We start from the raw sequence: 13,527 nt of genomic DNA, 5'->3' as shown, positions 1-13,527 counted from the left end.
TTCAAGTTCATATTCAACCCCCTGAGGTTAGATTAGAATAGAATATTATTGATAATCAAAAAATTACACAGATACTTACTGGATTACTAAGTCTTATGACTTTTATGAAGTCGAGATGCTCATAATCCGAACATTACAGGTACGACTGATGTGAAACTATTGCCCATTCTTTCCTCGAGGGTAGTTTGAATCCTTGATAGTCAGACTAGTCAAATACTGATTCCAGATTGCCCAATAGGTAGATCACCTGGCAAGAGATTCAGGAGGCCAGGTTTCGAATCTCTATCTGCTCCGTCATTATTTCTCCTATCGTGTCACAGGTGTATGTTAGAGAATCCAGGATGTTTGCCTCAAGCAGTCAGCTGAAGCACTGGATGTTTAACAATGAAGGCGAGATTCAGTCCCTGAGACAGGAGGCCAACGAACGCTACATAGAGGAACATGGGACCAAGATGTCGGTAAGTCTTAATTTAAGGAAGCGATTTATCAAAACAATATTTGATAATGTATACATGGTAATATTTGCCCCCATTTTTTTTTTCGCCCTTTTCTCCCTCGGTTGTCAGTCATGAGTGGGCAAATTCAAGACTTGGGGAATTCCAATGACTCAAACTATCTCCTACTCACTACTGAATTCAAGATGAGGCAAAACTGCAAGTGTAGGATAACCCTGTATACAGTGACTGTTAACAAATTTACTGAATTTTATTTTTCAGTGCGATATAAACTGATAAAAGGTCTATAGGAGGGACAATTTTAACTTTATATACATGATATAAGATTTGATATATGTTAATAGAAATATTATGATTGCTATAATTGTCTTGATGAAATTGATTTTCTGACTGGAGGTCCCCTTTTGTTTATGAAGGAGGAGCAGAGACAAGCCTATTTTCTGACAGCATCGGAGGAAAGACATCTCTGCCGCCATTTTGAATTTGTCCTCAAGGAATTCTGTAGCAGGTTCCAGCCACCTATGCCCAAATATGTTTTGGTAATACATGATTGTATATTCAACCTTGATAAACCCTTTCATGGCATTAACTCCTGTACTGCTTTATTGCAGGGCAATTTGACAGAGTGTGTTGAAATAGGAGAGAACAGCAGTTGTTTTCATTTATCAAGGCTCAATGTAAACTATTGGGCCAAATGGCAACATATAGTACCGATCAGACCCAACTTAACACCAGAGTAAACCCCAACTAAACCATGGGTTTACTTTGGGGGTTTACTCTGGGTTTGCTATTTGAAAATTTGGGTCCACTTGGGGTTTATGGGGTTTACTCTGGGTTTACTTGGAAATTGCTTTTGAGGTCGTCTGTATGCACTGAAGTGTGAAGCAGATCCGTCTTTTATCTTACCATCCTACTACCTGTAATTCTTGATCCTTGTATATTCCGAATACACAGATAGTGTCTGTTTTCAGGGGTATACCTCAGACCAGGTTTACTCTCTGTGTCCACTCTGGGTTTACTTTCAATTGGGTTTTTTTTCTGGGTCTACTCTAGTAAACCTGGAGTAAACCAAGGGTAAACCCAGAAAGTAAACCCAAGGTTTAGTTGGGGTTTACAGGGTTGTCTCTAAGACCCGGGAGGCGGGGAATTTCCCCGCCTAAAGTGACGTAATTACCCGGCTATTATTGCATTTCAAACACAATCTAGCTATAAGGTAGACCTCCAGATCCCCTTCTACTTTTTTATTTCTCCCTTCTACTTCAATTTTTAAAAACAACCATGGGTTTATTTTTTGTTAGGTTGGGCCTGATTGGTACTGTACTTTGAATTTAACTGGTTATTTTCAAATTAACATCACCAGTAGTTAAACCAGGGCTCGACATTAACGCTTGTCCGCTTGTCCGGTACCAGTTAAAAAAATATACGGACAAGTGAATATTGCTTGCCACTTGTCCGACTGGACAAGTGCATTTTTATGTAAAGAAGTCTCGAACATTTTAAAAAGTAAAGAAAGTTTTGTGATAAGTTTATACGGAGTCCCGTTATAAGTTTATCGATTAGTTATTTTGAATTTCGATCCCGACTTCAAATTGAAATGCAACATAGTTACTCTTGATCGGGATTGAAGTTCACTTATTACAAACAACTTTCAATATTGAACTGTAAAGGTGTGGATCTTAGTTCTTACAAAGTACCAAACACACATGTTATCAAAAAGAAAGGAATAACAGGTAGCAAAGATAAACTTAAGGATTATGGAAAGAAATGTAATTTATATTAGGTTTCTTTCATCATTGATAGACTATGATGACTTTCCATGTTTAGTTTAAAAAACAGATGAGAAATCAATATAAGAGTTACATGTATTTTAAAACCTGATGCTAAATTTAAATGTCTTGTAATTTGCCATGACAAAGCTACAGCTGACAAATCATGTTTATAAATGTTATATGAAACCAATACATTTAGGAAAGGCACTTTTAGTTTCCATTTAAGAAGTCAGGTTATTAATTATGGCAAGAATAATCAATAAATGACTTTATTTTAGTAATACAGAACTGTAGTTTTCAAGTTGACAATATTTGATCTTTAATATTGAAACATTTTTGGACAAGTGAAGTTGAAGTTCGGACAAGTTAATATCTTGGTCACTTGTCCGAATGGACAAGTAGGAAAAAAAGTTAATGTAGAGCCCTGTAAACTATATTTGCATATTTTCTCTTATAATAAATACTTTAGAAATTGATAAAAGAAGTGTATTGTTGGTAAGGTTTTATTTATTGCATGTATCACAAATGGCCAAAAGTTTTTTTGCTTTGACGAGTCTGCCATTTTGTGTATTTTGACTAAATTTTGAACCTGATTTTAAATTTTTTTAAATCCGATATTTTTTACCTCAGAATGGCAGCTGGCTTTTATTTTAACTTGCAAAACCTATGTTAAATTCGCAAATGCAACGGTTTACCTACTGTAAATTTCTTATTTAATGCCAATAATTAATTCTGCTATTTTGTATCAAAATGTGAGAATATAAAATCATGAGAACCAATTTTTGGTTTTAATTTCATATAGTTCAAAACTGATTAAAAAATAGAGATTTGAATTCTGCAAGGGTTGCTTCTCGTAGTTTTACGCAGATTTAAATTCCTCATGTTTGATAAAGAACATGAAGAATCTACAGTATTTAGTCACAAATTTACATCATGTAAAAGTGAAAGTATTGCCTAAGAAACAGCACAAAACCACCGCAGCCTCTTTGTTTTTTAATTTGATGATCATTGCAATTTAATGCAAAGAGTTAATCAATTATTCATTTCTTCATTGGATCTTCTCAGAATATACAGTTCTACATATTATCTTGCCAGTCACAAGAAGAGTTATTTTTCTTGAATCAACCAACTTCAAAACCCGAACCTAACTTAAAATGGTATTAATCAATCTTTTGACTCTGATTGTACATTTGTGCAATTTAGAGTCTATATATAGAGTTATATAGTAACAGAATCTCCCACTGAATATAACAAATCATTTGTTTCATTCCAGGGAACAGCCCTGTGTTATTTCAAGCGTTTTTACATAAATTGCTCAGCGATGGATTACCATCCCAAAGACATCATGTAAGTTCAGTACTTTGATTTTGACAAGAGGGGTTGCATTCAATCTATATGTTTTATTACTTAAGTTTACTATTAGTATTTAACCACTAACAGTGACACCTTTCAGTACTTTGATTTTTGATACATATAGAAAGTTGCTAACGCATTTCGGTACTCTGTGTACACTGATTTTTGACAGGTTGACCTCTGTATATTTAGCAACAGTGACACTCAGTACTTACAGTTCTTTGATCGTTAACAGGTTGATTGTGTATTTAGCCTGTTACTTTGATACATATCAGTACTTTGATTTTTGACAGGTTGACCTGCGTGTACTTAGCCAGTAAGGTCGAGGAGTTCAACGTGTCAATCAACCAGTTTGTGGGGAACTTGAAGGGGGACCGAGAAAAGTTCGCCAACATTATCCTGACCTTTGAACTCCTGTTGATGGACAAGCTCAACTATCACCTGCTGATCCACAACCCCTACAGACCCATGGAGGGGCTATTTATAGATCTTAAGGTCAGAGTTCAACTGAATGAACTTTTGGATTATTTGCACAACTGTTTCAGAAAAGGAGACTCTTTTAAAGAGAAAACTGTATTTTTTCAAATACAGATGTCTAACATACACTGAGATATAGGGATCAATGAATCCCTTTTTAAGAATTTCATTTAGGTCAGATGACACGTTCCTCAATTTTATATTACTTTTTCTAGGAATTTGTCATTACTTTAGTACTACTATGACAAGCTTTCTTGCAAAAAAAAAAAATAGGATACCTTACCAGGCATTTCTGCAAAATACTAGAGTTTGCAATTTCCTATATAATCTTCTTGAAAATACACTTAAATTGTTGATATAAAAATAAATAAATATACAGCACAGGGAAATTCACTATATTGGAGATCCATCTCGGCCGGGGCCGAGAATTGAACTCACAGCCTCTGGACCCTACGTCCCTAGCAGTGAGCGGCCACCGCATTAACGACTTGGCCATCTAGGCATATACTGGTACCTATATATAAATAAAACTTTAATAATTGAAAAAATGATTATAAATAATAATTATTTTATTGGAACTCTTTATTAAAAGGAGATACCAAAAAGATACTTGTAATGAGGAACGTGTCGTCTGACCTTAAAACTTAAAAAAAAAGAGGACCAAAATAAAACCAAGGTCACAAAATACCATAACTTCAAGAGAACTTTTTTTTCCACAATAGACCAGGTTCAGAGTTTTGGAAAATCCCGAGAAACTCCGGAAAGGAGCGGAGGAATTCCTGGAAAAGTCCCTGATGACTGATGTGTGCATGCTATTTGCACCTTCACAGGTATGTCTTACCGATCTTAAAGCTTAAAACCACTCGTAAATAGGCACCGTCACAAAAGTACCTGGTATATAAATCATTCGATTTTGTTACACCAGACTGCACAGATGAAACTCGTGGCCGACGTGTAGTATTCCTTTTGTTGTCTTTGGATTTTTGGCATTTATTTCTTATTTCATATGCATATTCTGTTTGTAAATTATATTTTGACTAGTTCTTTTGAGGTTAGTATTCTCATGGCTTGAAAAAAGTGCTTAAAACTTGATAATTTCATCACGACCGAGTAACACAGCAATGCAAGGTGTATGTCCACACAGGTGAAACCTCTACTGCAAAATGCTCTAAACTGCTAAGAGGTCTGCTGCTTATATAGGGGTTGTAGGGATAATGGTGGTGAGAGAAAAATATGGTGGACAGTGCCTATTTACGAGCGATGTTTAACTTTAAGGTACAATGACCCTCTTGTAAGAGAGATAATTCTTATATAGATATAAAACTTGTTACAATGTATATATGCTGTTTGCTCCCTCCCAAGTATACTGGTTTCTCACCAACTTTAAGGTGCACTGACTCTTTTATATAGTTATTGGGCTTTCTGTGATCTTCATGTTAAAAGATTTCTGTCAAATTTTGCCCTTAAATTTGTTCTGAATTTGTTGAGTTTTTGAAGTAAATTTCTAATAACATTTCATTTTATCATTTTCATTTTAACAATTGTGTTCATAGTGCAGAGACGATTGCTACCGTACATGTTAATAAGAGTCCCTAGTACAGGTACTTTAAATAGATGTACCTTAAGGTGACTCACTACACCTGGAAATAGTGTCTCAAATAAAGGGAAAAAATGCTCTATATTAAAGATAGCATGATGATTAAGAAGTATATAAGTCAAGACGTCAAAAATATTGGTATATGCAATTTTGGATAACAAAAATGAATTTCAAAATTTTACTTTGTAACAGTAAAGAAATGCCCTGGGCGGATTCCAGCTTGTGATCATCAGTTCAAAAGTACTTATTAAGACTTAACCCACTGAGCAATGATGATATTCAACCAAATCAATTGAAACGAACAATTTAACAATACATTAAAATTGCCACAATATGACGTTGTGTCTTAACAAGGATAACTCTTAATGTAGCGGTCTACCTTAACGATGTTGTTACACCTGACTTCACCTTTCTGTGCAGGTAGCATTAACAGCTGTGTTGGTCAGTGCTGCCAAAGAGAAGGCTAACCTGGACAGGTGAGTGTATTAAAGTTAGGCTGTCCAAGGTAAATTTGGACGGGTGAGTGTATTAAAGTTAGGCTGTCCAAGGTAAATATGGATGGGCGAGTGTATTAAAGTAAGGCTGTCCAAGGTAAATTTGGACGGGTGAGTGTATTAAAGTAAGGCTGTCCAAGGTAAATTTGGACGGGCGAGTGTATTAAAGTTAGGCTGTCCTAGTTAAATCTGGACAGGTAATTTCTATGTTTAACATCACACTTTGTAGGTTTAGGAGAAATTGTCGTTTTAAAAATTCAAACATACATAAAAGTTTTTTAGCAAATGTCAAGGTAATTAGATTTACATGATTTAGAATGCATTGTACTACTGTACTTTTTAAAAAATGGATTCTGGATAATAGTTGTCAGGAGTTGGGATGTGTATAAATTTTTAAAATGATACTGTAAATGTATTATATTTAAGGAGTCTCGGGGGAGAATGTATCAAACATACGATTTCCTTTAAATTTTTTACAGTGAACATCAAATTTAATTTTATTTGTATTAGAAGAAAAAATACATTTCCACTCACACAGAAAGTAGAAGGGTCGCGTATATGTTTTTATTTTGCAAATTATAGTTTTGATTTCAATTATTGATGCTGTAATAGAAAATGCACGACGTTAATTTTTGTTAATTGTTACATCAGAGTCTCAACTGTCGTCCACCTAATATGTTGACTCCGACGACAATAATGTCGATTTTGAAGAAGCGGTGAAAAAATTAAAATACTTCTGACATTATTCTAATGATTCATTTCACTTAGAATAATTTTTGATAAGTAATTTTTCTGAAATAAAAACGTTACATGATAACCTGTATACATATATCATTCAACTTTTTTGTGTTTTACAACAGTAATGCGCAATACCCTGCGCAGAAGGCGCTAAATTTTAAACACGCTATGGCATATACCAATTTATAATAAGGATAAAATCTCGCTAAAAAGAATACACAGCCAGATGCTGTAAATTGTTACAATATTTTGTTGTGAATTAATAAGAATGAGTACTTTTAAAATATGTATAAAACTGTTGCTTCCTATTTTTGATAGGTATGTAACAGAAACACTGTTAAAGGGCATGTCCCCAGAGGACATCAAGAAACTACAGGTGCAAATCAAAAGTAAGTTTCTCATTCAGTTTTTCCTATTTTTGTTGCTGTTATTAATTTTTAAAGAAAACAGAAGTTCTACCCTATCAATAAGCAGTGCATTTATAAACTGATAGGCTATTAACAAAAAAAAAAGTCTTTTTCTTAGAAAATTATTATTTTTTGATATACAATTTCATGTTTAAAAAAAACTGTTGCCATATTGTCAGAATAAAAACCCATTTTTTTTTATTTTTATTAAGTTAAATATTTAAAATTTAAAATTCCCCCTTTTCAAATCCTGCAATGAAAATCAAATACATGCCTTTTGAAAGATTTTGTATGCAAAAACAAGATGTTAATCTATTTGATCTTATTGCTTACTGGTATTAGTCTGAATGATTTGATCATTTTGCATTCAGAGCTGAGATACATGGTAAAATCACAGGAACAGATTCCCAGGGAGCAAATGGCTCATCTGCAGAGGAAGCTGGACCACTGCCGGAACCAAGAAAACAACCCAGAGAGTGAAGTGTAAGGAAATTGTGTACATAATGCTGTATACAGGGGGATACTTTATACAGGGGTATTCTATGTACATTATACTGTATACAGAGTCATTTTATGTACATAATACTGTATACAGGGCGATGTACATAATACTGTATACAGGGGTATTTTATGTACATAATATTGTATACAGGGTTAAATTCACCTTGTGTCACTTTTGCCCTTTTACACATGTATTTTTTGTCGCAGAAGCTAACTAAATAACATTTTAATATGACTGTTTCATGTATGTTTCATATTTCCGACTAAGAGCGCTAATAATGGCTTTATAGCAGCGATACACAAATTTCTTAGAAATCAGTATGAAATTATATATGCGCAGTATTCAATTTTTCTGCACCGCTTGGTGTATCATAGGAACGATGACATCCAAAAATAAGCATTCAATGCTTAAGTAACAGTCATCTGAAATGAAATGGAAGCATATATCTATGGTAGCGTTAAAAGCATGATTTCTTTCTGTTTTAGTAAATCCAATGTTTATTTTTTTTGGAAGATATAAAAGAAAATTGCAAGAAATGTTAAATGAAGATGAAGAAATTCAGACAAAGAAGAGGAAAAAAATCAGTGAGGTAGGCATCCATTGTTTACCCCAGGGTTACTATGACGTCCTTGGGGTTACTATGACGTCCTCTTGGACCACACGTATTTACAACCCAACATTACGATTGTTTGGTACATGATCAAATCATTTGAGAAGCCCTTTTGGCTTCACAAAATTTGATCATGTGACCAACCAAGTTCATATTCTGGTGAACTTTTTAACATTGTTGTTTATCTCTTAAAATAATTGAGCACATGATGTTTAAAAAACAATTGAGATTTTGATAAATAACTTTAAAACATATCTAAAAGCTATACTGATGACTGTATCTACATATACATGTATAAAGTGATTTTATTATGTCACCTATTAACTTATAAACATGCATAAACAGTAAATAGATATCAAGGAGGCTGAATGGTCAACAAATTAGCCATCTAATCTGACTTTGATTTTAAAAATTGATTCTTTATTTTAAAGCTATAAACAAATTTACAATTAATAATTGAACAACAACGCCATATACTGTATACAGGGAAATATTCTCCCACATTTGATTTTCCCTCTTTTCGCCCTCTTTGTCAATGGGCAAATTTTAGACTGGGCGAACTCTAATGTCTTCACGTATCTCTCTTTAAATACAACTATATATGGGCAAATTCAAGAAAGGGAAAAACTGTTTGCAAATCAAGAAGGGCGAAAAAAAAAACATGGTGTGAAAATACTGTGGAAGCAGAAATATTTGTTGAGGATTTAGTTTCGCTATTTTCGTTGGCAGTATAAATCAACAAATTTAAATCCCTGACAAACTTTTAACCCATGTATTAATGAATACAAGAAATAGCAATATGACGAAATTAAAGGCCAACGAAATTGTTTTTGGTCTAAAAACAACGAAATGGTGACCCAACGAAAATATGTGCTTCTACAGTATACAGTATTTTAACTTCATGCAGAGGTCTTCTTCTTAGTGAGATCAATATAGTCTGAAAATGGTCTCTACCATCCAGCCGTCTTAATCAAAAACTTTTGTGGGCATATATAGGTGTGTGTGTATAAAGGTTCAAAATGATGTCATTGATAACTCTTTCAGGAGCAGAAGAAGAAGGACGATGAGTTACTGTTCATGCCATCATACGTACCATCCTCCAACACGTGAAAATCTGGTCATGAAAACAATACACAGGGATAAGATTTAAATTGTTGACAGATGAAGATTGCTTTTTGAGCGATGAAGGTTGCTTGTTGAGAGATGACGATCACTTGTTGAGTGAATAATCGCTTGTTGAGTGAATAATCGCTTGTTAGGTGATGAATCGCTTGTTGAATGATGAATATGACTTGTGGAGTGATAAAAGGGTATTGCATTACACTGCATTAATTGTCAACAGTTCTACTGTCTGTACATTTTGGATGGTGTCCACTCGTAATCAGGGGATGAGTGAACTCTTGACCCCTGACATTGTGAAGATGAAGAAACATAATTATTACTTAATTAATAACCACAATAAGTTTATGAAATGACAATAAATGAGCTGTAATGTCAGGTTTTGCAACTCAAGTGCTTTGTATGGAGCATAGTAAGTCTGTTTTAATTAATAAATCATATTTTGTTTGAAAAATGAAAAAAAAAATTAATTAAACTTAAACCAGAATTTTTCAACTTCCTTATATTATAGCAAATATAGTGTTGCTGAAGTTAATTACCATGTATGACCACACTTCAGCTTTTGCATTTTGGCGCATGTTTTTAAACTTCAAATATTAATAAGTCATAAATCAATAATCAGAATTTAATGAACTGACTGAAATGCTTACGTTTGAAGTCTTTTATGATTCCAAATCCTTTGTACATATAAAGGCATTTAAGAATAGTAGTTGTAAATTTGTGACAGTTTTTTTTCTCTGTGAACCGGTTGTTTCCAGATGTTTTCAGATTCGTTTGTTACCAGTAATTGTTTTCATTTCATTGATATTTTATCGTTTCATAGCAATAACTATGAATACCATCTTAATATGTGGGTTACTGTTTCCCTCACGGAGCTTTGCACATGTATTTTAAATTCTTATTTTGTTCTTGTTAATGTACATCATCTTGCAATGTTTGTGTAAGAGAATTGGAGGAATGACAACAACATGGCTCTAGACAGTGGGTTTTCAAACAGAAGGGTCCTGGGTTCGAGCTTAGTGTTGGTCATTTTTCAAATTCTATTGCATGTGTACCTCTCCTTGTTACATTAAATGGAAACCAACAATTTTTGGGTTTTAGTTTTCAAACTATGATATATATATATATCAGACTTGGGTCGAATTACATTGTAAAGTAATGCATTACATTATCATAACTTCATGAATTTGGGCATTAAATTACCATTACTTGATTTTCTGGAAGTAATGCATTACATTACCATTACAGGAGTAAAGTAATGCATTACCATTACCATTACTTTGTTTTAAAAAAGTAAAGCTAATAAAGAGTTTTTGCAAATGTTTCAAATATTAAACATACAGGTTCATGCTCAGTATTAGGTTCAAATTAAATAACTATACAGGAGTCATTCTTTATTTGTTCAATATATAATCATCTTGTGGCATTATGAACAACGTATTACATAAGGAAAATGATATTTATAGACATTTGGCATGATACAATGTAGGATACGAAATAGAGATACAGAATTACATGCATAACAAAAAACAATTTATGGAATAATGTTGCAGTTATTAAAAGCTAAATAGAGATATTTCCACAGATTACACAAATCTTTATAATTTTGGACACTTAATTGTATTAATTCATAAACAGATGGTTTTTCCCAGGTATATTTCTTAAGATACGGTATTTTAATCATATTTCTTTCTACTGAGGACACTTTAAGACAAAAGATTGCTGTTGCACTTTATGATCGAAGTTTCAAAGGGTTCATCTTTTAACTGCATCCTGTTAGTTTGAAAATCTTCACAGCTATACTAAATAAATGTTTTACAGGAGCAGTCGAAGCTTGGACTGAAAAGTACTTTTTGACGATCTTTATCTTAGGATATATTAAGTGCAATAATAGAAAAAAAAACATGAATCTTGTATTTTCTGTTACTCCAAACTAATGTACAGTGAACTTAATATTAGACAGAGAGAGAGAGAGAATAAGTAAAATTATTTCCAAATGGGTTATAATATTGGAAGTGATATTGATTTTTATCATGGATGGACAGTGCATTCATTTTGCTTTTAAACGTGCATGTCTGTCTCCTATTCTATTGGGACATAGCGAAGTGAAGGGGGTTAGGGTGTTTAGCACTTCTTATAACAATAGAATGTTTTGATACTTAAAATTAGTTTATCCCGAGGGCATAGTGTATTGTTGACACCTTTCTTATTGAAGTGCAAACTAATTGGAGTAAATTGTTTAAATGATTCAAAACTCTTAATAACAACACTCTTAAAAATGTTATGAAATTGTACTGTTATCTTTAGTAACATAAACAATTCGAAAATGAATTTTAAGAAACCTTTTGTAATAAACATGTATTTAGTAATATTAACAATTCAAAAATGAATTTTTTAAAATCTTTTTTAATAAACATGTATTTAGTAATATTAACAATTCAAAAATGAATTTTTTAAAATCTTTTTCAATAATACAATTAAAACATTTTTTTCTCAATTAGAATTATTTCGTTCCTCTTTAAAAATAAATTTAATCAAATTCAATTTCAACTATTCATTTATTCATCACATTTTTTAAAGTGAACATGCATAAATAAGCATAGTAATGCCATGTAATGCCAGTGTCATGTTGTAAATTTTGAATTTATACTGGGTGGGTGTAAATACAAAATTTACATAATGACGTAAATTTTGTATTTACACCCACCCAGTAAATTCAAATTTTACAACATGACACCAGCATTACACTAGATTTTGGAAAGTAATGAATTACATTACCATTACATGTACTTGTAATGCTAATTTTGTGGCATTACACATTACTAGCATTACTTTGAAAACATGTAATGCATTGCAATGCATTACCATTACATTTAGCATTACTCCAAGCCTGATATATATATATATATATATATATATATATATATATATATATATATATATATATATATATATATATATATATATACCTATATCTGAATTTATTTTAATATCACGCTCCTCCTTTCCTCCTTTTAATTATAAAGTGGTTAATATCTTTAAGCAGTACATTGTAGCTGATGAAATGCAGATTTATCTGCTTATATATTTGGACACAATTTTATTTATAACATAAAACCTAACTTAACAACAAATGAGTTCAAATAATCAAACATCAGGCATATTGATTTACGATTCTGTTACTAAATTGGTTGTAAGAGTTTCAGGAAATTAAACAAAAGTACGATCGAAGGATATCGTATTGTTTTATTTAACAGAGCTAGAACAAAATCACTTGCCTTTTACCATGTGACATGCGAATGTCACATGAAGGAATGACCCACATCCTGTATTACTTAAGCGTAGGGGGTAGGGTGGAAGTCAATTTGGATAGAGTAAATTCGGTAGATACTTGACGTATAGTTTGATGAATATCAAAAACAGTGTTTATGCTTTGATGTATAAAAAGACGACAGATTATGGATTTGTTTGCTTTGTTTCTATGTCCTTGCTTGATTTTGTTAAAATATAAGGCGCTCATACAATTCAAAACATTACAAAGCGAAACCGATTTAGGAACGTAAAAAATAAATAATGATCAACTATTTGGGGCACTCATTACAATTTTAAATCAGGACCCAACATTTGAGGCGCTCGTGATTCTTATTTGGAGTCCTCGTGGAGAATAGATAGGGCGCTGAAAAATAAAATTTGGGACGCTCATGAATGGGGCCTTATATTGTGGAATCATTAGATTTCGTGGTGGCTCAATTATCGTGGAATTCGTGGGTACCTCTCATCCGCGAATTAACATCCTCCGCGAGTTAACAAATTAGGGCTATAAAGTCATATTTCTTTTTGTAGTATAAGATAATACACGAAATTACGTCCCCACGAACTTCAATTGTAAAATTTAAGCAATCCACGAAAATTGGCTCCCACGAATTTTAATGATTCCACAAAAGTTTTTGAGTAAAGTTACCAGCACCCAATTGAATTGCTGTTTTTTTAACTGCATATATTTTGC

At 32.8% G+C, this 13,527-nt stretch overlaps 1 protein-coding gene across 1 annotated transcript; it reads left to right on the top strand.

The window, feature by feature from the left end:
* The first annotated feature begins 224 nt into the window (after positions 1–224).
* On the top strand, positions 225–10,608 carry LOC105333009 (cyclin-H). The gene is made up of 10 exons (XM_066071454.1): positions 225–458; positions 872–994; positions 3,498–3,571; positions 3,871–4,072; positions 4,777–4,884; positions 6,072–6,127; positions 7,202–7,272; positions 7,662–7,773; positions 8,306–8,381; positions 9,447–10,608. Exons 1-10 carry the CDS (start codon positions 342–344, stop codon positions 9,510–9,512), a joined length of 1,005 nt encoding a protein of 334 aa, XP_065927526.1. The 5' UTR covers positions 225–341; the 3' UTR covers positions 9,513–10,608.
* Positions 10,609–13,527: the final 2,919 nt, after the last annotated feature.

The sequence above is a fragment of the Magallana gigas genome, chromosome 1 (assembly GCF_963853765.1).
Source record: "Magallana gigas chromosome 1, xbMagGiga1.1, whole genome shotgun sequence".
NCBI lineage: Eukaryota > Metazoa > Mollusca > Bivalvia > Ostreida > Ostreidae > Magallana > Magallana gigas.
This window is presented reverse-complemented; position numbering and strand designations above follow the sequence as displayed.